Source organism: Eucyclogobius newberryi, unplaced genomic scaffold (assembly GCF_026437365.1).
Source record: "Eucyclogobius newberryi isolate DKJ021-1_F unplaced genomic scaffold, fEucNew1.0.hap1 SCAF_16, whole genome shotgun sequence".
NCBI classification, from domain to species: Eukaryota; Metazoa; Chordata; class Actinopteri; order Gobiiformes; family Gobiidae; genus Eucyclogobius; species Eucyclogobius newberryi.
Window position 1 is genome coordinate 31,218,894 of NW_027315790.1, and position 26,381 is coordinate 31,245,274.

The 26,381-nt window shown below is 43.2% G+C and overlaps 1 protein-coding gene across 1 annotated transcript; it reads right to left on the bottom strand.

The window, feature by feature from the left end:
• Window positions 1-402: 402 nt before the first annotated feature.
• Window positions 403-25,686, bottom strand: styk1a (serine/threonine/tyrosine kinase 1a). The gene is made up of 10 exons (XM_072448271.1): window positions 25,568-25,686; window positions 21,190-21,239; window positions 16,603-16,938; window positions 7,328-7,567; window positions 6,210-6,397; window positions 4,169-4,243; window positions 2,720-2,934; window positions 2,593-2,633; window positions 2,420-2,516; window positions 403-1,326 (listed from the first exon to the last, which is right to left on the bottom strand). Exons 1-10 carry the CDS (start codon window positions 25,615-25,617, stop codon window positions 1,131-1,133), a joined length of 1,488 nt encoding a protein of 495 aa, XP_072304372.1. The 5' UTR covers window positions 25,618-25,686; the 3' UTR covers window positions 403-1,130.
• Between the last annotated feature and the right edge of the window lie 695 nt (window positions 25,687-26,381).

Consider the following 26,381-nt stretch of genomic DNA (forward strand, 5'->3'; position numbering starts at 1 on the left):
TGTACAGCTCAATAGTCTCCGTCCTTTCCAAACCTACAAACTCGCATATTATATTATATTATTATACCAAGTTTTGTATAAAAGCGTCATCTAAAATGCTACTAAAAAGTAACTAGTCGCCCTAACTATAGCCTAGTATTTCTCATGTGTACAATTTTGGCAGCAGTACTTGTAATTGAGTACATTCTTAGTCATGTAACGGTAGCTTCTTAATACTTCAGTACACGTTTTCAGTACTCTTTCCACCACTGGTTATACATACATTATTTTTCTTTTCTATCGTTTTAATTTCTGAGATGAGTTACATTAAAAAAGTGTTGAGAGGTTAAATATAACTGATTAGTATCCTAGAAGTGTTACATCAAAATAACGCTGCAAAACGGCAAACATCTTTTACTCGTAAAGTGCAGTACATTGTGATATTCTATTTACAACACATATACTTTAAATACAAAACAAAGCCAGTTCCAGCAGCACAACGCCTTGATATTTGATTGACAGTCTTTGGAGCCAATAAGAACACAACAATCCGCCTTGATATTTGATTGACAGTCGTGTAAGTCAATCAGAACACAACAGTCCACCTTGATATTTGATTGACAGTCTTTGGGAGCCAATCAGAACACAACATTCCACCTTGATATTTGATTGACAGTCTTTGGAGCCAATAAGAACACAACATTCCGCCTTGACATTTGATTGACAGTCTTTGGGAGCCAATCAGAACACAACATTCCACCTTGATATTTGATTGACAGTCTTTGGAGCCAATAAGAACACAACATTCCGCCTTGACATTTGATTGACAGTCTTTGGGAGCCAATCAGAACACAACATTCCGCCTTGACATTTGATTGACAGTCTTTGGAGCCAATAAGAACACAACATTCCGCCTTGACATTTGATTGACAGTCTTTGGGAGCCAATCAGAACACAACATTCCGCCTTGACATTTGATTGACAGTCTTTGGAGCCAATAAGAACACAACAGTCCGCCTTGACATTTGATTGACAGTCTTTGGCGCCAATAAGAACACAACAATCCGCCTTGACATTTGATTGACAGTCTTTGGCGCCAATAAGAACACAACAATCCGCCTTGACATTTGATTGACAGTCGTGTAAGCGGGTCAGAGCACGGCGTAGTTGTAGGCCTCTCCGTAGCCCGCCTCTCGCAGATACTTCCCCACGTCGTGCGGCTCCGGGACCCTCAGGGCCGCGCTGCCGTTCGCCGTCCGCTCGCCGGACTCCAGTTTACGGATGAGTTCAGGCACCGAGACCCTCTGCTCGGGACTCCACTGGCAGCACGATTTTACAAGGGAAAATCTGCGTAAAATAAAGGTATAAAACGTCCAAATTAAACTTAAACGATGAAAGAGTGCACCAAGTTTAATTAACCGCTACCAATGTTAGCCTTTTTGCTAAATAACGGCTGTGCTAACTTACTTTTTTAAAACTTTCTTTATTATCTTTAAATAGTATTGGAGCCAATGTAGTCGCTAATTAATGCTAGCTAGCTAACTGTTTGCTTGGTTCTAGTCATACATTTGTGATTAACCTGTAACGCTATGCTAATCACTAATGCTAATCATTGGCTAGCACTTTTTCTTCTTTTTCTTCTTTGGTGTTTTTGCATAACATATTTTAAAGTACCGGTGGCTATTTTAACGTTTTGAAAAATCTGCTGTTCTTTGGTCATTGGTTGTAATAATCTCATCTGTTTAACTAGACATGCTTTGTTTTCTTAGTATTAAACTATAACATAATAAGTAGGTTATCATTTACAGTTTGTTCATTGTAAACCTGTGGTGTTTACGTTTGTTTAAAATAATAATAGATCCAATATGGGCTATAATGACACAAATTAATCTCTACATTTTATTTTTTGCATTATCTCAACAACAAAAATGCTAAAATGTGTAAATGTTCCAGTGGCGGTTCAAATATCACGCATAATGTGAATGGAGCATATAATTAACCACAAAAGGACAAATATCATATACCGTATTTTCCGGATTATAAGTCACACCTTTTTTCATAGTTTTTGCCAGGGTGCGACTTATACTTATATCTATACTTATATACTTATACTCAGGAGCGACTTATATGTGATATTATGTGTTATTTTCACACTTGCAACCGCATGTCATACTCAAGTGCGACTTATATATGTGTTTTTCTTCTCTATTATGCATTTTTTGGCTGGTGCGACCTATACTCCAGTGCGACTTATAGTCCAGAAAATACGGTAAAACTTTGGGAGATTTAGTTATTTTTAGTAGTTTTAATCATCACTCAATTTTTTCCAGATTATTCTTATTGATTTCTTATTGTTATCTTTATTATTTCAGCTTATTTAATTTGGATCGTGTTGTTCGCGCGTCACTGATCATGATTGAAACGTTGCGTCGCGTCTTACAGCGCGTTGGAGCAGTTTGCCGGTTTTCTCATGAACTTCTGTCTTTGAAGATACGGCAGAAGTTCGGTGGTCGAGAGCTGTGGGAACGGCGCGTCTCCTGAAAACACACGATTCAGAGCGTTTCAGAGCCAGGAAACGGTATTCTGTGCAAACGTGTCGCTAAAGACGCCCACCTAGCGTGACCATTTCGTAGAGCAGAATCCCGAAAGACCATCTGCGGAGAGACAAGCGACCGTTACACCGATTACACCGATTATACCGATTATACCCGCCCGGCGCCGAGGCAGAAGTGGCACTCACACGTCGCTATTCTTGGTGACTGCGTTGCGGGCGAGCACTTCGGGCGCTTGCCACTTCCGCAGCTCCGTGGTCCCGCCCCCCGTTGCCGCCGCCGCGCCCTGACTCCTGCGGTACGCCGAGCTGAAACCCCAGAGCTTCACCGTCAGATCCCCGCCGACCAGGACGCTGCGGGCCGCCACGTTGCCATGGACGCACTGCTGAGTGTGGAGGTAGTCCTGCAATGAGGGGCGGAGTTTAGTACAAACAACATCATCAAACGTCATTTCTGTCATAAAAACGTGTAAAAGTGTGTTTAGAAGGTTAGCTGTCTTTATTCGTTCCCTTGGGTAAATTGTTACAGGGCGCAGCGACTCCTGGAACAGAGCGTTCAGGGCGTGGCTCCTGGAACAGAGCGTTCAGGGCGTGGCTCCTGAAACAGAGCGTTCAGGGCGTGGCTCCTGAAACAGAGCGTTCAGGGCGTGCCTCCTGAAACAGAGCGTTCAGGGCGCGGCTCCTGAAACAGCGTTCAGAGCGCGGCTCCTGAAACCGAGCGTTCAGGGCGTGGTTCCTGAAACCGAGCGTTCAGGGCGTGGTTCCTGAAACCGAGCGTTCAGGGCGTGGCTCCTGAAACGGAGCGTTCAGGGCGTGGCTCCTGAAACAGAGCGTTCAGGGCGCGGCTCCTGAAACAGCGTTCAGAGCGCGGCTCCTGAAACCGAGCGTTCAGGGCGCGGTTCCTGAAACCGAGCGTTCAGGGCGTGGTTCCTGAAACCGAGCGTTCAGGGCGTGGTTCCTGAAACCGAGCGTTCAGGGCGTGGCTCCTGAAACAGAGCGTTCAGGGCGTGGCTCCTGAAACAGGGCGTTCAGGGCGTGGCTCCTGAAACAGAGCGTTCAGAGCGTGGCTCCTGAAACCGAGCGTTCAGGGCGCGGTTCCTGAAACCGAGCGTTCAGGGCGCGGTTCCTGAAACCGAGCGTTCAGGGCGCGGCTCCTGAAACCGAGCGTTCAGGGCGTGGCTCCTGAAACCGAGCGTTCAGGGCGTGGCTCCTGAAACAGAGCGTTCAGAGCGTGGCTCCTGAAACAGAGCGTTCAGAGCGTGGCTCCTGAAACCGAGCGTTCAGGGCGCGGTTCCTGAAACCGAGCGTTCAGGGCGCGGCTCCTGAAACCGAGCGTTCAGGGCGTGGCTCCTGAAACCGAGCGTTCAGGGCGTGGCTCCTGAAACCGAGCGTTCAGGGCGTGGCTCCTGAAACCGAGCGTTCAGGGCGTGGCTCCTGAAACCGAGCGTTCAGGGCGTGGCTCCTGAAACAGAGCGTTCAGGGCGTGGCTCCTGAAACAGAGCGTTCAGAGCGTTCAGGGCGCGGCTCCTGAAACCGAGCGTTCAGGGCGTGGCTCCTGAAACCGAGCGTTCAGGGCGTGGCTCCTGAAACAGAGCGTTCAGGGCGTGGCATCAACGTTACGGCATCAAAATGACTGACCAGAGCAGAGGCCACTTGCTGGGCCATGGTGTAGATCCTCTTCTCCGTCATGTCACATCCGGGATCAGCGTTTTCCTTCAGGGGAAACAAACACTTTAGACAGAAAAAGCAGACGTATCGTTGAAGATGGAGAACACAATGAACGTCCAGTTTATGCAGAATTATCTACAGATTTGGTCAGTTTAACAGTGACATGTTCAGTACATATGCACGAGCTCCTAGATCTGTGGCTTTCAGAAGACATTTTGAACATTGACCAAATGAAACCCACAGATACAATAATGTACATCACCATCGTTACTATTCATCGACTTTAACAAACTTTTGAACCCGACTCATCGTCTCTGGGGCATTTGTCTAATAATCAATGAAAAATGAGAGATTCTAACGTTTAGACTAGATTTAAGTGTTTTATTCAGCTTTGTCTTTGTTGCAGCTCATGTTTCTGTGTCTTTGGAGTTATTGTGTCGTAAATGTGTTTAATTATGATTGTAAATTGTGATATTTTGTGTCTACCGTATTTTCCAGATGATAAATTCCACATTTTTTCAGAGATTGGCCGTGATGTGACTTATATGTGATATTATTTTCACTCTGACGACCACAAGAGGGCGCTCTAGGCTCTAAGCGACGCAGAAGAAGAATCTGCACTTCCTCTGGAGTTTGTGGAGTTGTTTAGAAGTGACACAGAGGAAGAAGAATTCAGTGGATTTAGTGATTTGGGGTAAAACTGATGCTTTGCTAAACTTGTTAGCATGTTCTTTATGCTATAGTTATCTGAATAACTGTTCATATGTTACGTTAACATACCAGACACTTACCACAGTTCTGTCTGTGCCTCATGTAGCTGAAGGTGTTAGCGTTGGCATACGTCATGTAGCTGAAGGTGTTAGCGTTAGCATACGTCATGTAGCTGAAAGTGTTAGCGTTAGCGTACGTCATGTAGCTGAAGGTGTTAGCGTTAGCGTACGTCATGTAGCTGAAGGTGTTAGCGTTAGCGTACGTCATGTAGCTGAAGGTGTTAGCGTTAGCGTACGTCATGTAGCTGAAGATGTTGGCGTTAGCGTACGTCATGTAGCTGAAGGTGTTAGCGTTAGCATACGTCATGTAGCTGAAAGTGTTAGCGTTAGCATACGTCATGTAGCTGAAGGTGTTAGCGTACGTCATGTAGCTGAAGGTGTTAGCGTTAGCGTATGTCATGTAGCTGAAAGTGTTAGCGTTAGCGTACGTCATGTAGCTGAAGGTGTTAGCGTTAGCGTACGTCATGTAGCTGAAGATGTTAGCGTTAGCATACGTCATGTAGCTGAAGATGTTAGCGTTAGCATACGTCATGTAGCTGAAGGTGTTAGCGTTAGCATACGTCATGTAGCTGAAAGTGTTAGCGTTAGCATACGTCATGTAGCTGAAGGTGTTAGCGTTAGCATACGTCATGTAGCTGAAGGTGTTAGCGTTAGCATACGTCATGTAGCTGAAGGTGTTAGCGTTAGCATACGTCATGTAGCTGAATGTGTTAGCGTTAGCATACGTCATGTAGCTGAAGGTGTTAGCGTTAGCATACGTCATGTAGCTGATACGTCATGTAGCTGAAGGTGTTAGCGTTAGCATACGTCATGTAGCTGAAGGTGTTAGCGTTAGCATACGTCATGTAGCTGAAGGTGTTAGCGTTAGCATACGTCATGTAGCTGAAGGTGTTAGCGTTAGCATACGTCATGTAGCTGAAGGTGTTAGCGTTAGCATACGTCATGTAGCTGAAGGTGTTAGCGTTAGCATACGTCATGTTGCTGAAGGTGTTAGCGTTAGCGTACGTCATGTAGCTGAAGGTGTTAGCGTTAGCGTACATACACCTATTCACCATGTTCTCTCATCTGTTATTATTTTAAACTGCATTTCAAGATGATCAAATACATTTCCCCAAAACTTATACTCCAGTGCGACTTATATATGTTTTTTTCTTCTCTATTATGCATTTTTTGGCTGGTGCGACTTATAGTCCAGACAATACGGTAATGAGCGGTGTGTTGGCGGCGATGCTCTCTTCTGCACGTGCCTGTCTGCATCTCCAGAGGAAGCCCAGCAGGTCCCGGTGTCGCAGCTCCTCGACGACCATCATGAGCGGCGGCCGCGCGGTGACCACGCCCAGCAGAGCCGGGATGAAGGGGTGAGGGCCGAGGCGCGAGAGGAACGAGGCCAAACCCACAAAACGCCGCTTCTCCGCCTCCGACGCCGAGTCTGACGCACGCCGAGAGAAACATGAATACAACAAATAATCAGACAACTGTGAAAATACTCGTTAGTTGTAGAGCAGTCGTTTGAGTAAAAAGAACAACAAATCTTAAGCAAATTCCACGTAAAAATGTAATCAGCAAAAAAAAATTAAGTTAAAAATAATTAAGCAGAAAAAATTAAACATGGAATAATTTAATTTGGGATGGAATTGTCAAAATGTTAATATTATGTGCATAATATTGTCTGAATATTACAATTACTATATTTTTTTGATTTGATCTATTTTCTAGTTATTACCTTTTGAATATTACTATTGAATGTCCAGGAATCGAGCACATTTAAATATTTTTTCAGCCATCTACTTAAAATGACTTACTAATCAAAATAATTATTTTCGGCTCGTTTGTTCAGTGGATATTTTTTTCCTTTGGTCGACTTGAGAAAATTTTGTAATACATTTCTAACCAGATAAAGGTGAAAAACATGGAGAGTGAATTAAGTGTATTATTGATGAAATTAGTCTTTAATGGCATTTTGATTTAATAAAGTGTTTTCTTGTGTGTTTTATTTAGTTTTTTATTTAGATTTTTGCTGTTTAGTGAAACAAAAATTGACAATAACAACATAAAAACTATAAAGAAAAGACGGGAGAAAAAATCAAAAATACCCTTCCCTTTTTATTTGAATTATCATTATTTTTAACTCATATAGATTATTTTATTTATTTTATTTATTTTATTTATTTTATTTATTTTATTTATTTTATTTATTTTATTTATTTTATTTATTCTCGTATGTGTTTTAGAGTCTTTAAAGTCCACTTAACAATTGCGATTATTATTAAAATACAATCATGATTACTTATTTAAAATAGATTTAAAACACACGATTAAACGCGTGCAAAAGTGCAATAACCCTGTGCATGACACGCACCTCTGAGCGTGTGCAGGACCACGTGGGCGCGGTCCATCTGAGCCCTGGACTGAGACACAGAGTCGTCCGGTTTCACCAACAGCGTCTCGGGCAGGGGCGTGGCCTGACCGAAGGCTCCGTGCTGCCTTTCGGTGGCCGTGCGCGGGACTGCGGGCAGACTGGGCTTGGCGTTGGTCAGAAGAGACTGCTGGACGGTCATGGGCAGCTCCTCGTGCTCCAGAGGGTTAATGCCCGCCGGGGCTGCAGGGACGAAGAAGAGGGGGATGAAGATGGATCAGACGAGTGTTATATATGAAATTATAATGTCATAATCACATGGATCAGACGAGTGTTATATATAAAGTTATAATAGAAAAAGCTTCAGTTGTAGTCATCTGGACTCAGTTTGAAAAAATAGACGTTTCGACTCTCATCCAAGAGTCATTGTCAATAAAAGAATTTAGATCGAGAACTCCGATATTAATACTGTTCTGTGGTAAGACCCGCCCATTGGGCGGAGCCTTCCTGAAGTAGAAAGAGTTGTTTGTTTCAACAGAAACTTTCCCCTTGTATCTACCGAGCTAGCCTATTCAGAATCTTAATGGCCTATTAGAATCCTCTTTGTCTTTGTGAGACCCTGGCTCAACCACCCTGAGTACCTGATTAGCATCTAAATGTCCTGGTCCTGGTCCTCTACCTTTCCAGGGGTTCAGTATTCCATTATAGATACCAGGAAGATTGAATCTGAGCCCTTCATTTCTGTTTAAAGAAGGTCTTTCTTTTTTAACAAAAATAGCTTCCTTGACTCCTCTTTCAAACCATCTTTTCTCCCTGCTTAAAACCTTCACCTCACCGTCTTCAAACGAGTGATTAGAGGCTTCAAGATGGAGATGCACGGCACTCTGAGGTCCTGAACTAGTATTTCTTCTGTGCTGATAGAGCCTCTTGTGTAGAGGCTGTTTTGTCTCACCTATGTACCGTTCTTTACAGCTTTCTTCACTGCATTGGATCGAATAAACTACATTGCTCTGTTTTTGAGTCGGCAACTTGTCCTTAGGGTGAACCAGTTTTTGTCTTAAAGTGTTTCCTGGTTTAAAATAAACAGGGACTTCGTGTTGTCTAAAAATTCTCTGCAGTTTTTCCGACAGGCCAGACACATAAGGGATAGAAACACCCTTCCTTCTCTGTTCAGTTTCCCTTTTGTCCTGCTTCTTGGGTCTCTTCACTCTGTTGAGAGCCCAAGCGGGGTAACCACAGGCTGAGAGGGCATTTCGGACATGTTTTTCCTCTTTCTTCTTGCCCTCTGAGCTGGTGGGCACACCTTGAGCTCTGTGTTGTAGGGTTCTGATCACCCCCAGCTTGTGCTGTAGTGGGTGGTTGGAACCAAAGAGCAGATACTGGTCCGTGTGTGTAGGTTTCCTATATACTTCTATTTGGAGTTTCCCGTCCTCTCCTCTGATCGTGGAACAATCAAGAAAGGCCAAGCGATTCTCCTTAGCGTCTTCTCTTGTAAACCTGATATGTGGGTCCACAGCATTGATGTGATCAGAGAAGGTTTCCAGCTCTTGTTCCTTGATTGTTACAAACGTATCATCGACATAGCGAAGCCACAGTTTTGGGGCTATGCCTGAGAATGAGGCCAGTGCCTTCTTCTCAAAGTGCTCCATGTACAGGTTGGCCACTATGGGAGAGACGGGCGAGCCCATGGCACAGCCATGAATCTGTCTGTAAAATTGTCCCCGGAATTGAAAGTAAGTGGTGTTCAGACAGATGTCCAACAGTTTACATATGTGATCAGGTGTCAGTTTGGTCCTTTCCTGTAGGGTGGTGTCTTCCTGCAGTCTGATCCTCACCGCTGCTACTGCATCAGAGGTCGGGATGCAGGTGAACAGGGACACGACATCATATGAAACCATGAGGTCATCTGGGTCCAGTTGGAGATGTTTCACTTTATCCACAAAGTTGTGCGTGTTTTCCACATGATGTTCCGAATTCCCCACAAGCGGAGCCAATATAGTTGTTAAATGCTTGGCCACATTGTAAGTGATAGAATCTGTGCTGCACACTATGGGTCTGAGTGGAACATCCTTTTTGTGTATTTTTGGAAGGCCATAAATGCAAGGCATGGCTTCCCCAGGATACAGTCTGTAATACAGAGGCCGGTCTATCGCTTCCTCTTTTTCCAGCCTTTGTAAACAGTCTATCACTTTCTTCTTGTAGCCACTGGTCGGATCTCTTTTCAAGCGCTCGTATGTGGTCGTGTCCTCGAGGAGGGTGTGGACTTTGGCTTCGTAATCAGCTGCGTTGAGAATCACAGTGCAATGTCCCTTGTCTGCTGGGAGGATGTTGATGCTATGATCTTTTTTTTTTTTTTTTTTTTCCAGTGCTGAAAGTGCTTTTCTCTCTTCAGATGTGATATTTGAATGAGGTGGTTTGGCACTCTTCAGGGTCGCTCTGACTCGTAACCTCAGGTCTGCAGCCTCCGATTCAGTCATTTTGTTGTTCCTAATTGCCGTTTCAGTGGCTGTGATGTAGTCCTCTGTAGGGATGTGTTTAGAGGTGACAGAAAAGTTGAGACCCTTAGAAAGTACCTCCTTTTCTGCCTGTGTCAGAACACGATCTGATAGGTTCTTAATCCAATTGTTTTTGCTGGTCGCTAATTTGTCTGTCTCAGTCCTAATGTCTAGCTCGACCTCACCTGCATTCTTTTTGTTCAAAAGAATGTAGAACTTATTGATTTGGCGTTCTTTGCTCTTCCTGTGCTGTGCTTCTTGTGCTGTCTGTGTAAAATCCAGCACTCTTTTGAAAGCTTCTTCAGGGAGTATGCTGGTTAATTTCTCCTGTAAAGTTCCTGTTCTGTCTTTCAATTTATCAATTCTGACGTTGTTTTCCTGGATCCTTTCACTGAGCATCTGCATAAGGCTCCTTCTCCAAATCTTCTCTGCTCTGTGTCCTCTGACCGGTGATTTGATCTGCAGGCTCTTCGGGATCATGTTGTTCTGTCTGCATCTAAGATTGAACCTCAGGTGATTCCTGTTGTCTGCTAGTTTCCTGGCTACAGATTCGAGTTCCCGAACTAAATCCAAGGTTTTAGGCCCAAAATTCTTAGAAATATGTCGGTGTAATCCCTCATTCGTCCAGGCGTGTTCTATAGTAGAAAAAGCTTCAGTTGTAGTCATCTGGACTCAGTTTGAAAAAATAGACGTTTCGACTCTCATCCAAGAGTCATTGTCAATAAAAGAATTTAGATCGAGAACTCCGATATTAATACTGTTCTGTGGTAAGACCCGCCCATTGGGAGGAGCCTTCCTGAAGTAGAAAGAGTTGTTTGTTTCAACAGAAACTTTCCCCTTGTATCTACCGAGCTAGCCTATTCAGAATTTTAATGGCCTATTAGAATCCTCTTTGTCTTTGTGAGACCCTGGCTCAACCACCCTGAGTACCTGATTAGCATCTAAATGTCCTGGTCCTCTACCTTTCCAGGGGTTCAGTATTCCATTATAGATACCAGGAAGATAGAATCTGAGCCCTCCATTTCTGTTTAAAGAAGGTCTTTCTTTTTTAACAAAAATAGCTTCCTTGACTCCTCTTTCAAACCATCTTTTCTCCCTGCTTAAAACCTTCACCTCACCGTCTTCAAACGAGTGATTAGAGGCTTCAAGATGGAGATGCACGGCGCTCTGAGGTCCTGAACTTGTATTTCTTCTGTGCTGATAAAGCCTCTTGTGTAGAGGCTGTTTAGTCTCACCTATGTACCGTTCTTTACAGCTTTCTTCACTGCATTGGATCGAATAAACTACATTGCTCTGTAAACACATCCCTACAGAGGACTACATCACAGCCACTGAAACGGCAATTAGGAACAATAAAATGACTGAATCGGAGGCTGCAGACCTGAGGCTACGTGTCACAGCGACTCTGAAGAGTGCCAAACCACCTCAGAGAGAAAAGCACTTTCAGCACTGGAAAAAGATCATAGCATCAACATCCTCCCAGCAGACAAGGGACGTTGCACTGTGATTCTCAACGCAGCTGATTACGAAGCCAAAGTCCACACCCTCCTCGAGGACACGACCACATACGAGCGCTTGAAAAGAGATCCGACCAGTGGCTACAAGAAGAAAGTGATAGACTGTTTACAAAGGCTGGAAAAAGAGGAAGCGATAGACCGGCCTCTGTATTACAGACTGTATCCTGGGGAAGCCATGCCTTGCATTTATGGCCTTCCAAAAATACACAAAAAGGATGTTCCACTCAGACCCATAGTGTGCAGCACAGATTCTATCACTTACAATGTGGCCAAGCATTTAACAACTATATTGGCTCCGCTTGTGGGGAATTCGGAACATCATGTGGAAAACACGCACAACTTTGTGGATAAAGTGAAACATCTCCAACTGGACCCAGATGACCTCATGGTTTCATATGATGTCGTGTCCCTGTTCACCTGCATCCCGACCTCTGATGCAGTAGCAGCGGTGAGGATCAGACTGCAGGAAGACACCACCCTACAGGAAAGGACCAAACTGACACCTGATCACATATGTAAACTGTTGGACATCTGTCTGAACACCACTTACTTTCAATTCCGGGGACAATTTTACAGACAGATTCATGGCTGTGCCATGGGCTCGCCCGTCTCTCCCATAGTGGCCAACCTGTACATGGAGCACTTTGAGAAGAAGGCACTGGCCTCATTCTCAGGCATAGCCCCAAAACTGTGGCTTCGCTATGTCGATGATACGTTTGTAACAATCAAGGAACAAGAGCTGGAAACCTTCTCTGATCACATCAATGCTGTGGACCCACATATCAGGTTTACAAGAGAAGACGCTAAGGAGAATCGCTTGGCCTTTCTTGATTGTTCCACGATCAGAGGAGAGGACGGGAAACTCCAAATAGAAGTATATAGGAAACCTACACACACGGACCAGTATCTGCTCTTTGGTTCCAACCACCCACTACAGCACAAGCTGGGGGTGATCAGAACCTTACAACACAGAGTTCAAGGTGTGCCCACCAGCTCAGAGGGCAAGAAGAAAGAGGAAAAACATGTCCGAAATGCCCTCTCAGCCTGTGGTTACCCCGCTTGGGCTCTCAACAGAGTGAAGAGAACCAAGAAGCAGGACAAAAGGGAAACTGAACAGAGAAGGAAGGGTGTTTCTATCCCTTATGTGTCTGGCCTGTCGGAAAAACTGCAGAGAATTTTTAGACAACACGAAGTCTCTGTTTATTTTAAACCAGGAAACACTTTAAGACAAAAACTGGTTCACCCTAAGGACAAGTTGCCGACTCAAAAACAGAGCAATGTAGTTTATTCGATCCAATGCAGTGAAGAAAGCTGTAAAGAACGGTACATAGGTGAGACAAAACAGCCTCTACACAAGAGGCTTTATCAGCACAGAAGAAATACAAGTTCAGGACCTCAGAGTGCCGTGCATCTCCATCTTGAAGCCTCTAATCACTCGTTTGAAGACGGTGAGGTGAAGGTTTTAAGCAGGGAGAAAAGATGGTTTGAAAGAGGAGTCAAGGAAGCTATTTTTGTTAAAAAAGAAAGACCTTCTTTAAACAGAAATGAAGGGCTCAGATTCAATCTTCCTGGTATCTATAATGGAATACTGAACCCCTGGAAAGGTAGAGGACCAGGACCAGGACATTTAGATGCTAATCAGGTACTCAGGGTGGTTGAGCCAGGGTCTCACAAAGACAAAGAGGATTCTAATAGGCCATTAAGATTCTGAATAGGATAGCTCGGTAGATACAAGGGGAGAGTTTCTGTTGAAACAAACAACTCTTTCTACTTCAGGAAGGCTCCGCCCAATGGGCGGGTCTTACCACAGAACAGTATTAATATCGGAGTTCTCGATCTAAATTCTTTTATTGACAATGACTCTTGGATGAGAGTCGAAACGTCTATTTTTTCAAACTGAGTCCAGATGACTACAACTGAAGCTTTTTCTACTATGGAACACGCCTGGACGAATGAGGGATTACACCGACATGAAGTTATAATGTCATAATCACATGGATCAGACGAGTGTTATATATGAAGTTATAATGTCATAATCACATGGATCACGAGTGTTATATATGAAGTTATAATGTCATAATCACATGGATCACGAGTGTTATATATGAAGTTATAATGTCATAATCACATGGATCAGACGAGTGTTATATATGAAGTTATAATGTCATAATCACATGGATCACGAGTGTTATATATGAAGTTATAATGTCATAATCACATGGATCAGACGAGTGTTATATATGAAGTTATAATGTCATAATCACATGGATCAGACGAGTGTTATATATGAAGTTATAATGTCATAATCACATGGATCAGACGAGTGTTATATATGAAGTTATAATGTCATAATCACATGGATCAGACGAGTGTTATATATGAAGTTATAATGTCATAATCACATGGATCAGACGAGTGTTATATATGAAGTTATAATGTCATAATCACATGGATCAGACGAGTGTTATATATGAAGTTATAATGTCATAATCACATGGATCACGAGTGTTATATATGAAGTTATAATGTCATAATCACATGGATCAGACGAGTGTTATATATGAAGTTGTAATGTCATATTCTGACACTTTTGAAACTTATAAGGATGAAATAATAAACTAAAAAAACAACAAGTTACAAATGGAACAAAGACAACACTACCACAGCCAGAAAAGAGGAGGATAGAGATGTTTTAGGTAAGTATTATAATAAGATAAGTATATTAGTAATAATATTCAGATAAATGTTCTTCTTTTGGGCTTTTTGAAACACCTTTGACAAAATATACTAAAAGTACAAATGGAACAGAATAAATAAAACCCACTGCGCTCACTAATATTAGACCTTTTTATTTAGAACATAATGATATTAAAACTGCTGCCGACGCTTTGAATACTGATACTTTCTTATACTAATACTTATATAAATTGTATATAAGATGTTTTTATGTATTCTTTTGTGGGCAAATACCCGTGGTAAATGTTTCATTTTTGAGTTGAAAATGCCTGAAAGTTGAATTCTGAGGCCACGCCTACTCATGAGGCCACCATGGGGCCACCATGAGGCCACGCCTACTCATGAGGCCACCATGAGGCCACGCCTACTCATGGGGCCACCATGAGGCCACGCCTACTCATGAGGCCACCATGGGGCCACCATGAGGCCACGCCTACTCATGAGGCCACCATGAGGCCACGCCTACTCATGGGGCCACCATGAGGCCACGCCTACTCATGAGGCCACCATGGGGCCACCATGAGGCCACGCCTACTCATGAGGCCACCATGAGGCCACGCCTACTCATGGGGCCACCATGAGGCCACGCCTACTCATGAGGCCACCATGGGGCCACCATGAGGCCACGCCTACTCATGAGGCCACCATGAGGCCACGCCTACTCATGGGGCCACCATGAGGCCACGCCTACTCATGAGGCCACCATGGGGCCACCATGAGGCCACGCCTACTCATGAGGCCACCATGGGGCCACCATGAGGCCACACCTACTCATGAGGCCACCATGAGGCCACGCCTACTCATGGGGCCACCATGAGGCCACGCCTACTCATGAGGCCACCATGGGGCCACCATGAAGCCACGCCTACTCATGAGGCCACCATGGGGCCACCATGAGGCCACGCCTACTCATGGGGCCACCATGAGGCCACGCCTACTCATGAGGCCACCATGGGGCCATCATGAGGCCACGCCTACTCATGAGGCCACCATGGGGCCACTATGAGGCCACGCCTACTCATGAGGCCACCATGGGGCCACTATGAGGCCACGCCTACTCATGAGGCCACCATGGGGCCACTTAGAGGCCACGCCTACTCATGAGGCCACCATGGGGCCACTATGAGCCACTCCTACTCATGAGGCCACCATGGGGCCACTATGAGGCCACGCCTACTCATGAGGCCACCATGGGGCCACCATGAGGCCACGCCTACTCATGAGGCCACCATGGGGCCACCATGAGGCCACGCCTACTCATGAGGCCACCATGGGGCCACTATGAGGCCACGCCTACTCATGAGGCCACCATGGGGCCACTATGAGGCCACGCCTACTCATGAGGCCACCATGGGGCCACTTAGAGGCCACGCCTACTCATGAGGCCACCATGGGGCCACTATGAGGCCACGCCTACTCATGAGGCCACCATGGGGCCACTTAGAGGCCACGCCTACTCATGAGGCCACCATGGGGCCACTATGAGCCACTCCTACTCATGAGGCCACCATGGGGCCACTATGAGGCCACGCCTACTCATGAGGCCACCATGGGGCCACCATGAGGCCACGCCTACTCATGAGGCCACCATGGGGCCACCATGAGGCCACGCCTACTCATGAGGCCACCATGGGGCCACTATGAGGCCACGCCTACTCATGAGGCCACCATGGGGCCACTATGAGGCCACACCTACTCATGAGGCCACCATGGGGCCACTATGAGGCCACGCCTACTCATGGGGCCACTATGAGGCCACGCCTACTCATGAGGCCACTCCTATTTAACCTCAGTCACATATTTGCCTGATGAAAGCCTATTTACCAAACCTTTTCTTTCACCTGCAAATAAAAGGTTTAAACATTTATTTTACAAAATAATAGTGTATTTTTAGTCATCAAATAATAACTATTGTGTCAATCACATGGGTTTTAGCCCTTTTTTTTGGTACGGTTGCTAGGTAACAGCTGCTGCACATGTCTAACCTGGAAGTAAAATTATAAACGTCACAAAAATGCTCAAACTTGATCAAATCTTAATCAAAAAGGGTTTGGCAAAGTGACATGTTTTTATACTTGATGATACTGTCTTATTATGATAAAGAAAGGGATCCGCAGGGGGAGCTAGGGACCTGCAGGGGGAGCTAAAGACCTGCAGCGGGAGCTAGGGACCCGCTGGGGGAGCTAGCGACCCGCTGGGGGAGCTAGCGACCCGCAGGGGGAGCGAGGGACACGCAGGGGGAGCGAGGGACCCGCAGGGGGAGCTAGCGACCCTCAGGGGGAGCGAGGGACCTGCAGGGGGAGCGAGGGACCCGCAGGGAGAGCTAGCGACCCTCAGGGGGAGCGAGGGACCCGCAGGGGGAGCTAGCGACCCTCAGGGGGAGCGAGGGAACCGCAGGGGGAGCGAGGGACCTGCAGGGGGAGCGAGGGACCCGCAGGGGGAGCTAGCGACCCTCAGGGGGAGCGAGGGACCCGCAGGGGGAGCGAGGGACCTGCAGGGGGAGCGAGGGACCCGCAGGGGGAGCTCTCACCATCGATGCCTTGCAGATGACTCCGGTTTCTGTTGCTCCGGCGCGGTGAGCTGTGGCGTTCCTGAGCCTGGCTGCGCTGGTTGTTGAGGCGCTGTTCGGTTTGCCTGTTGTCACGGTGATGGTTGTCGCGGTGATGGTGATGGCGGTTTTGGTCGCCGCGGTGATGGTCGCTGGGCTGATTTATCTGATAATGGCCGTACTTGTTGGCGACGGCGCTTGGCGGGGATTTCTCTTTGCTGCAGACTTTCAGCACAATCATAAACAACAGGATGAAGACGAATAAAAAGAGCAGGATCGCCGGGACGACGATCACCCCGAGCTGGTGCTCTAGGACAACTGAAAAACACGAGAGAACGCTTCAAGTTCAAGCAAGGACTTTGTGCTTCTTCATTAAAATTGTCACTTGAACAGAAATCATAGACTATTATTATTATTTATTTATTTTTATTTATTTTATTTATTTTATTTATTTTATTTATTTTATTTATTTTATTTATTTTATTTATTTTATTTATTTTACTTATTTTATTTTACTTTTTTATTTATTTTATTTGTTTTTATTGATTTTATTGATTTTATTTTACTTATTTTATTTATTTTATTCATTTGTTTTATTTATTTTATTTATTTATTAGAATTAATCACAACTGCATGAGTAGAATAAAAGAATGAAAGGTTTTAGAGATATAAAGGTTGAACATTAAATAAACAAATAAACGTTTCTCTCGTGTCGTTAAACGTTGTTAAAAATGCAGTTGAACTCGTGTTTCTTTTGGCTTAAATCTTTGCTAAAGTTCAGAGCGGAGACAAAGAAACTTGTTTAATTTAAAAAAAGTGAAAATTTTCAAACTAAATTAGGTCTTTTTTGTTAAATTAAAAGAAATAGAAGATTTTTATGTATTTTTTCAGTTCAATTTAGACAAAAGTGAAAATTTTCAAACTAATTTATGTCTGTTTTTTAGTTAAATAAAAAAGCATGTGAAGATTTTAGAAGATTTTTTTGTATTCGTTTTAGTTCAATTTAGACAAAAGTGACAATTTTCAAACCAAATCATGTCTGTTTTTTTTGTTAAATTTAAAGAAATGTTTCGATTTTAGTAGAAAAAGTCGTTTCCGCTCAAAATTGTATCAAAAACCTAAATGTAAAAGTGCATTTTTTATCTCACTGTTTATGTCAAATGAATCATTTCAGAAAGTTTGTGTGTGGAGGAAAGAAAATGTCAGATTTACTTGTCGTTTTAACCGTTAATAATGGCGAATAACTGTCAAATCGCGTCGTTTCTCCTCACAACAACTGTTAGAATAAAATGCTAAATCATACAGCATGTTTCTGTGTTTTAGTTTGAATAAAGAAAGCACCACTGAACCACCTTTCCACCATTTAAACTCGATATAACTCGCAAAAATGACAATAAAAAACACAATAATCTGCATTTGAGCTGTTGTTTTCTTGTATTAACTGTCTAAAATCCACCGGGTCACATCCGGGGCGTGACCTTTATGCGGGTTTGTTCATGGTTTCAGCAGAATGGCATTAGATCAGGGAGTTGTGTTGTTTTTCTATGTCCGCGTGTTCCTTTAGAATTTGTGAACCGGCTCCTCAAACCCGACCCACGCGCCACGTCACCTTTCACACCGGATACTTTCACAAATGTCACGCTCAGGACGAGGCGATTCCTGTCCGGGCGCATTCTTTGGCGTGGCGACAGTGAAGTGTAAGTGATCAATCATTTTAAAGTCATTCTGACGGTTAAAGCTCACAGCGCCACCTACAGGTCGGACGACGCGTTGACCAGTTAAAATTTATGTATTTCAAATTTCGTCTAAAAAATTACAAAAAATGTATCACAGAATTGCAGTTTTTTTAGGTTTATAATGTCACTTCCTGTTTGTAATTGATGACATCACACTAGGAAATTACCCAGCAAACACTGGGCCAAAACTCAAATATGTAAAAAATATATGAGAGCGACTTTATTTTGTTAAATTAATGTTTAGAGAGTCAAAAAAGTTGTTTCTTTGCGTAAATTCTGCATAAACTTTGACTGGAATGAGGGTCACTTCCTGTCCCTGGTGTGATGTCACTTCCTGTCATTTTCTACAGATTTTTCAACGTTTTCTCCACAAATATCTGCTCGATTGGTGTAAAACTATCATTTAATAAAGTCAACGTTAGACAATCGTAAAAACCTGTCATACGTCGCTTTAAGTACTTAAGTACTTCCTGTTGCTGCTACGATGACTCACTTGTGAATAATAGTACTATGATTATTATTGTGATGATAATTAGGAAGTATTTGACTGTATTGTACGTGATGTGAGTCAAAGGTCTAGTGGAATATAAACCTCAGAATATGATAAATATGTTAGTCACAGCGATAACAAACATTTAACAAAGGTAAAATCCAGGTTTTTAGGTTTCACTGGACAAATACAGAGATTTGGACCGTACAATAGTTTTGTTTTGTTTTAAATACAAATTATACCTTGAAATACAATATAATGCAATTGTAAGTGTATTTTTATCCTTTGTGTAATAAAATCTAAAAAAAAACACTTCTACCCTGGAAATTATCATTTGATTGTTGCTTTTTCTGTTATAAAGACTTCATTTTTTTAAAATGTTATGGATTTACTTTATTTTGTCTTTAGTCGCCTTAATCCTAAAATTCTGATTTAATGACTTCATTTGATCTCTAACTGTTGTATAGGATATATTTATACATACATTTTAGTGTTTCACATTTACATATAAGATATTCATATTTATGAAGGGAAGAGATTGTCATAAGCCACAGGTTGAGGATTCAAAAGAGGATATTGTTTTAAATTGTTATTTGCTGTTTAAATTCATTCTGAAACCCGTTAATATTCACATGTTATTGAATATATTTGTTTGTATATTGTATTTGAAAATGACATAAAAACTCGGCTGTAAATTGGTGCGACTGAAGCGTTTGACTCGAATAAACGCCTTTTATTCAGGACCGTTTTGCATCGTGGACGGTGTCGTGTGTGGTGTTGTGTGTGTGGTGTGTGTGTGTGTGTGTGGTGTGTGTGGTGTGTGTGTGTGTGTGGTGTATGTGTGTGGTGTGTGTGTGTGTGTGGTGTTGTGTGTGTGGTGTTGTGTGTGGTGTTGTGTGTGTCGTGTGTGTGGTGTTGTGTTGTGTGTGTGGTGTTGTGTGTTGTGTGTGTGGTGTTGTGTGTTGTGTGTGGTGTTGTGTGTGGTGTGTTGTGTGTTGTGTGTGTGGTGTTGTGTGTTGTGTGTGGTGTGTGTGTGTGGTGTTGTGTGTGGTGTTGTGTGTGTCGTGTGTGTGGTGTTGTGTTGTGTGTGTGGTGTTGTGTTGTGTGTGTGGTGTGTGGGTGGTGTTTTTTGTGGTATTGTGTGTAGTGTTGTGTGTAGTGTTGTGTGTGTGGTGTGGGTGTTGTGTGTGTGGTGTTGTGTGTGTTGTGTTGTGTGTGTGGTGTGGTGTGTGTGGTGTGGGTGTTGTGTGTGTGGTGTTGTGTGTGTTGTGTTGTGTGTGGTGTGGTGTGTGTGTGTGTGTGTGGTGTTGTGTGTGTGGTGTTGTGTGTGGTGTTGTGTGTGTGGTGTTGTGTGTTGTGTGTGTGGTGTTGTGTGTTGTGTGTGGTGTTGTGTGTGGTGTGTTGTGTGTTGTGTGTGTGGTGTTGTGTGTTGTGTGTGGTGTTGTGTGTGGTGTGTGTGGTGTTGTGTGTGGTGTGTGTGGTGTTGTGTGTTGTGTGTGGTGTTGTGTGTGGTGTTGTGTGTTGTGTGTGGTGTTGTGTGTGGTGTTGTGTGTTGTGTGTGGTGTTGTGTGTGTGGTGTTGTGTGTTGTGTGTGGTGTTGTGTGTGGTGTGTTGTGTGTTGTGTGTGTGGTGTTGTGTGTTGTGTGTGGTGTTGTGTGTGGTGTGTGTGGTGTTGTGTGTGGTGTGTGTGGTGTTGTGTGTGGTGTTGTGTGTTGTGTGTTGTGTGTGGTGTTGTGTGTTGTGTGTTGTGTGTGGTGGTGTGTGTGGTGTTGTGTGTGGTGTTGTGTGTGGTGTTGTGTGTGGTGTGTGTGGTGTTGTGTGTGGTGTGTGTGGTGTTGTGTGTGGTGTTGTGTGTTGTGTGTTGTGTGTGGTGTTGTGTGTGGTGTTGTGTGTTGTGTGTTGTGTGTGGTGGTGTGTGTGGTGTGTGTGGTGTTGTGTGTGGTGTGTGTGGTGTTGTGTGTGGTGTGTGTGGTGTTGTGTGTGGTGTTGTGTGTTGTGTGTTGTGTGTGGTGTTGTGTGTGGTGTTGTGTGTTGTGTGTTGTGTGTGGTGGTGTGTGTGGTGTGTGTGGTGTTGTGTGTGGTGTGTGTGGTGTTGTGTGTGGTGTGTGTGGTGTTGTGTGTGGTGTTGTGTGTTGTGTGTTGTGTGTGGTGTTGTGTGTGGTGTTGTGTGTTGTGTGTGGTGGTGTGTGTGGTGTGTGTGGTGTTGTGTGTGGTGTGTGTGGTGTTGTGTGTTGTGTGTTGTGTGTGGTGTTGTGTGTGGTGTTGTGTGTTGTGTGTGGTGGTGTGTGTGGTGTGTGTGGTGTTGTGTGTGGTGTTGTGTGTGGTGTTGTGTGGTGTTCTTACTGCAGAGTTTGTCGTCGGGGGCGCAGGCCTCAGTGGTGTTGGATGACATGCTGTAAATGAAGAGGAGTCACAGTTAAAACACTGAGCTCAGCGTTACAGCTGCACAGCGCCACCTAGAGCCTCAAACTGTATTTGTGCCTGTTGTACATATAAATGTTAGTTTTACACCGATCGAGCAGGTATTTGTGGAGGAAACTGTGGAAAAAGCTGTAGAAAATGACAGGAAGTGACATCACACCAGGGACACTCATTCCAGCCAAAGTTTATGCAGAATTTACACTAAACATTAATTCAACAAAATAAAGTCGCTCTCGTATATTTTTATTTGTCAAATTTAAGATTTTTTAGATTATTATTATTAGATTATTTCCTAGTGTGATGTCATCAATTACAAACAGGAAGTGACATTACAAACCTACATTTGTATCATTTTTCAGCATAATTCAAAATAAATGTATTTTAACTGCATTTTAGTTCAGAGTGGTCTGTCCTGTAGGGGGCGCTTTAAGACATTATGACGTTTTTGTAAAGCCCAAAATCATAACGAGGCTTCTGTTGATTCAACGAAGAGAATCGGTTTGAAAAACAAACAAGGAAACAAAAGACACGATGGCGTAGAAGGCGGTGAAAATGTGTGTCCCGGTTTGTGTGGTTTGGACATGTGGTCACATAAAACATGCCTTTTATCTTTTGGAATAGGAATTTAACAATAACAGAAAAGAGTATGATATTGTATCATTTCTGTTTTTATTATGTCCATTAAAGGTCCCGTGTCGTGCAAAATAGACTTTTCAGAGCTTTTCAACTTCTTACACTGCTATTGGTGCCTCACACATGTGCCCAAAGTGTCTTTTTTCCTGTTGTCCCATTGTCCCGCTGTCCTGCAGTCCTGTTGTCCTCTTGTCCCGCTGTCCTGTTGTCCTCTTGTCCTGTTGTCATGTTGTCCTGTTGTCCTGAAGTCATGTTGTCCTCTTGTCATGTTGTCCTGTTGTCCTCTTGTCCTGTTTTCCTGTTGTCCTCTTGTCCCGCTGTCCTGTTGTCCTCTTGTCCCGCTGTCCTGTTGTCCTGTTGTCCTCTTGTCCTGTTGTCATGTTGTCCTGTTGTCCTGAAGTCATGTTGTCCTCTTGTCATGTTGTCCTGAAGTCATGTTGTCCTCTTGTCATGTTGTCCTCTTGTCATGTTGTCCTCTTGTCATGTTGTCCTGAAGTCATGTTGTCCTCTTGTCATGTTGTCCTGTTGTCCTCTTGTCCTGAAGTCATGTTGTCCTCTTGTCATGTTGTCCTGAAGTCATGTTGTCCTCTTGTCATGTTGTCCTCTTGTCCTGAAGTCATGTTGTCCTCTTGTCATGTTGTCCTGTTGTCCTCTTGTCCTGAAGTCATGTTGTCCTCTTGTCATGTTGTCCTGAAGTCATGTTGTCCTCTTGTCATGTTGTCCTCTTGTCCTGAAGTCATGTTGTCCTCTTGTCATGTTGTCCTGTTGTCCTCTTGTCCTGAAGTCATGTTGTCCTCTTGTCATGTTGTCCTGTTGTCCTCTTGTCCTGAAGTCATGTTGTCCTCTTGTCATGTTGTCCTGTTGTCCTCTTGTCCTGATGTCATGTTGTCCTCTTGTCATGTTGTCCTGTTGTCCTGTTGTCCTCTGGGGCATGTTGTCCTGTTGTCCTGTTGTTGTTTTTGTTTGTTCCAGGTTTGTTTACTGGTTTGATTGGTTAAACGTCTGTGGCTCTCAGTCCCTCAAAAAGTAGAATTAACCTCAACGACAGAAACAGGTTTGACTTTATAAAACTTAAAAAAAAATACCAAATAATAATAAATCATCTCAATAATGAAAAACTGAGTCGCTCTCGTCATTGAACAATAAAGTTTAGTGAGACTTAGGAAAAGAACGTCAAACTAATCTTATAAATCGACTGATTGAAGTGGTTCATGTGTTAAACTGGCTCGTCATCTGGAGTGACGTTTGTGACGTTTGTGACGTTTGTGACGTTTGTGACGTTTGTGACGTTTGTCTGACTCAACACGACGTGAACGTGTTTCATGTTTGATGTTTCAGTCACGGGTAAAATGCTGTCTCATTGTGACATCTATGGAAACGATTTCTGCCTTTGTTGATGTGTAAACAGAGCCGCATAATGAGCATGTGACTGTGGGCGGGGCTAAGACACGCTTCAGAGGCAGTTATTTAGTTTAGTCCAGTTTTGGCCCATTAATATATTTTAATGTGTGATATGTTGCTGTTTAAAATCGTTGGATAGTTATAATATAGAAGATCTTCTTTTAACACATTATGTCACAACCCAAGAAATAAATACATAAATCCACAGCCCCCACATCGAGGTGTTGAACATGATAAATGATAAATGATAAATGAACACTTCTGGTTTTAACCCAGTGTATGAGCTTTGTCAGTATTAAATAAGTAAATTCAATTAAATTTTGATTAAATTCAATAAATAATAACACAAGAAACGGCATCAAAAACGTCCCTCTTGAGCTAGTAAACATACTGCAGTGTACTTACAATACATTTCATTGTTGTGTTCATATTAATAATAACAGTAATAATAATAATAATAACTATGATAATAATAATGCACTTTCTTTATTTAGAGGTAAGTTTGATATCGTCTTTATTCATGCTAATGCTGTTCTTTTTGTCCATTGTTGGTGTTTAGTTTCTTTTGCATGTGAAGCTGGTTTAAGCTGGTTTTATGTCCAGATAAGTGCTATTTCAGTCCAATGATGAATTGTTAATTATGAATAACTCTTTAAAAGTGCTTAAGGTCCTTGTGCTCCGGCGACGCTCCTGCACGAGACAGAGACTGTGGCACTTCAATGCCACCGAACTCGTCCGACCACATTTCACTCTCACGTTCGGAAACCAGCCCTGAACTGGGCTCAAGGATACACGCAAAACACAGACTCTGTCAGACAGACTCTGTAACCCACAGACTCTACAAAACACAGACTCTGTCAGACACAGACTCTGTAACCCACAGACTCTACAAAACACAGACTCTGTCAGACACAGACTCTGTCAGACACAGACTCTGTCAGACAGACTCTGTAACCCACAGACTCTACAAAACACAGACTCTGTCAGACACAGACTCTGTCAGACACAGACTCTGTCAGACAGACTCTGTAACCCACAGACTCTACAAAACACAGACTCTGTCAGACACAGACTCTGTCAGACACAGACTCTGTAACCCACAGACTCTAAAACCCACAGACTCTGTAACCCACAGACTCTAAAACCCACAGACTCTAAAACCCACAGACTCTGTAACCCACAGACTCTAAAACCCACAGACTCTAAAACCCACAGACTCTAAAACCCACAGACTCTAAAACCCACAGACTCTAAAACCCACAGACTCTAAAACCCACAGACTCTAAAACCCACAGACTCTAAAACCCACAGACTCTAAAACCCACAGACTCTGTAACCCACAGACTCTAAAACCCACAGACTCTAAAACCCACAGACTCTAAAACCCACAGACTCTAAAACCCACAGACTCTAAAACCCACAGACTCTAAAACCCACAGACTCTGTAACCCACAGACTCTAAAACCCACAGACTCTAAAACCCACAGACTCTAAAACCCACAGACTCTGTAACCCACAGACTCTAAAACCCACAGACTCTAAAACCCACAGACTCTAAAACCCACAGACTCTGTAACCCACAGACTCTAAAACCCACAGACTCTAAAACCCACAGACAGTTTAGAGCTGTAGTTTAGAGCAGGACTTAGAGTTAAACCAACAGCTCTGTCAACACCAGGAGCTTAACTGCTTTAACTGAAACTGACACTTGGGTTTTAATATTGTTGCCATTTATTATTTTTATATTATATTCAGGAAACTTCCTTTTCAAAATGTACTACATTATAATGATATGTTTTCCCACAGTAATTTACTCATTTTAAATGCATAACAGGTTGAGAAGCTCGTGACCAGGACTTTACAACATCTATCACAATATTGGCTTTCACAACAAATGAAATATGTTGCCATGACAGCGAGGTTCGCCTCTGACACAAGATAATGGAAAAAAGTGTATTATTTCCTGAAGTCGTGAATCAACCTCGATTTAATCTTGGTTTTGTCCATGTTAAGCATTTGTTGTAAATCAATCGTGCACTTTTTTAGTTTGGATACGACTTCAATGATGTATCTTATTTTAAAATAATAACAATATTCAAAATCACCCCCAAAAAATGTGTTTGTCAATATCAGCTTTAAAAAAACACAGGAATTTAATGTATGTTATTTTCACGATTTGTTCACCTTCGTATCCGTCTGAAACGCTGCACATGTTTTATTCTTTACTCCATATTTCTAAATAAATAACACAGTATTTCACTCTTACCTTCTGCATATATTTAACTGTGCCACTTCTGTCCGTCCAAAACATGTCATTCCTTTCCACAAATCACGAAACACGTCCGGTCTCTCATGGCAACCGCTCCCCTCTCAGCTCGCCCGATGCATTTCTCTGGCTGTTGTTGTGTTCTGTCTGTTTCTCTGCTGTTTTGTCTCAGCTCGGCCACGCCCACAGCTCGGCCACGCCCACAGCTCTGCCACGCCCACCAGCGTTAGAGTTTCCACCGTCGGCGTTCACACCTGGTTCACACCTGCACAAAGCTCCGGCTCATTAGGCTTCACCGCGGCGACCGGGCATCACTGCGGCGACGGGGCCGTTTGGCTGTTTTTACCATGGGGCCATTTGCATTAGAGAAAACAACCTGGTTTTGCTTTAAAATATATTCAAATTTACCTAAAAAAAAACAGAAACACTAAAGAAAAACACACACAAACATACATAGCTCTTCTGGCATCTTCAATATGATCATTCATGTTTATATCATTCTGAAAAATAGCTAAATATGTTTGTCTTATAGTTATATATTTGTGAAAAATTCAGCCTAATTTCTCTTCTATTTTCAAAAATGACTTAAACTCACAAACTTGTTTTAAAAATAACTAACGGTAATTATGAAAAATAGTTAAATGTATTTATCTTGTGTATTTAAAAAAGAAAAAAATGTGTATATTTGTATAAAAAATCTGTCTAGTTTCTATTTTTAACACTTACTTACTTAAATTGACCAACATATATAATACAATATAGACTTTTTATGAATGTATATGGATTTTTATAGACTTTTTATGAAAGTATATGG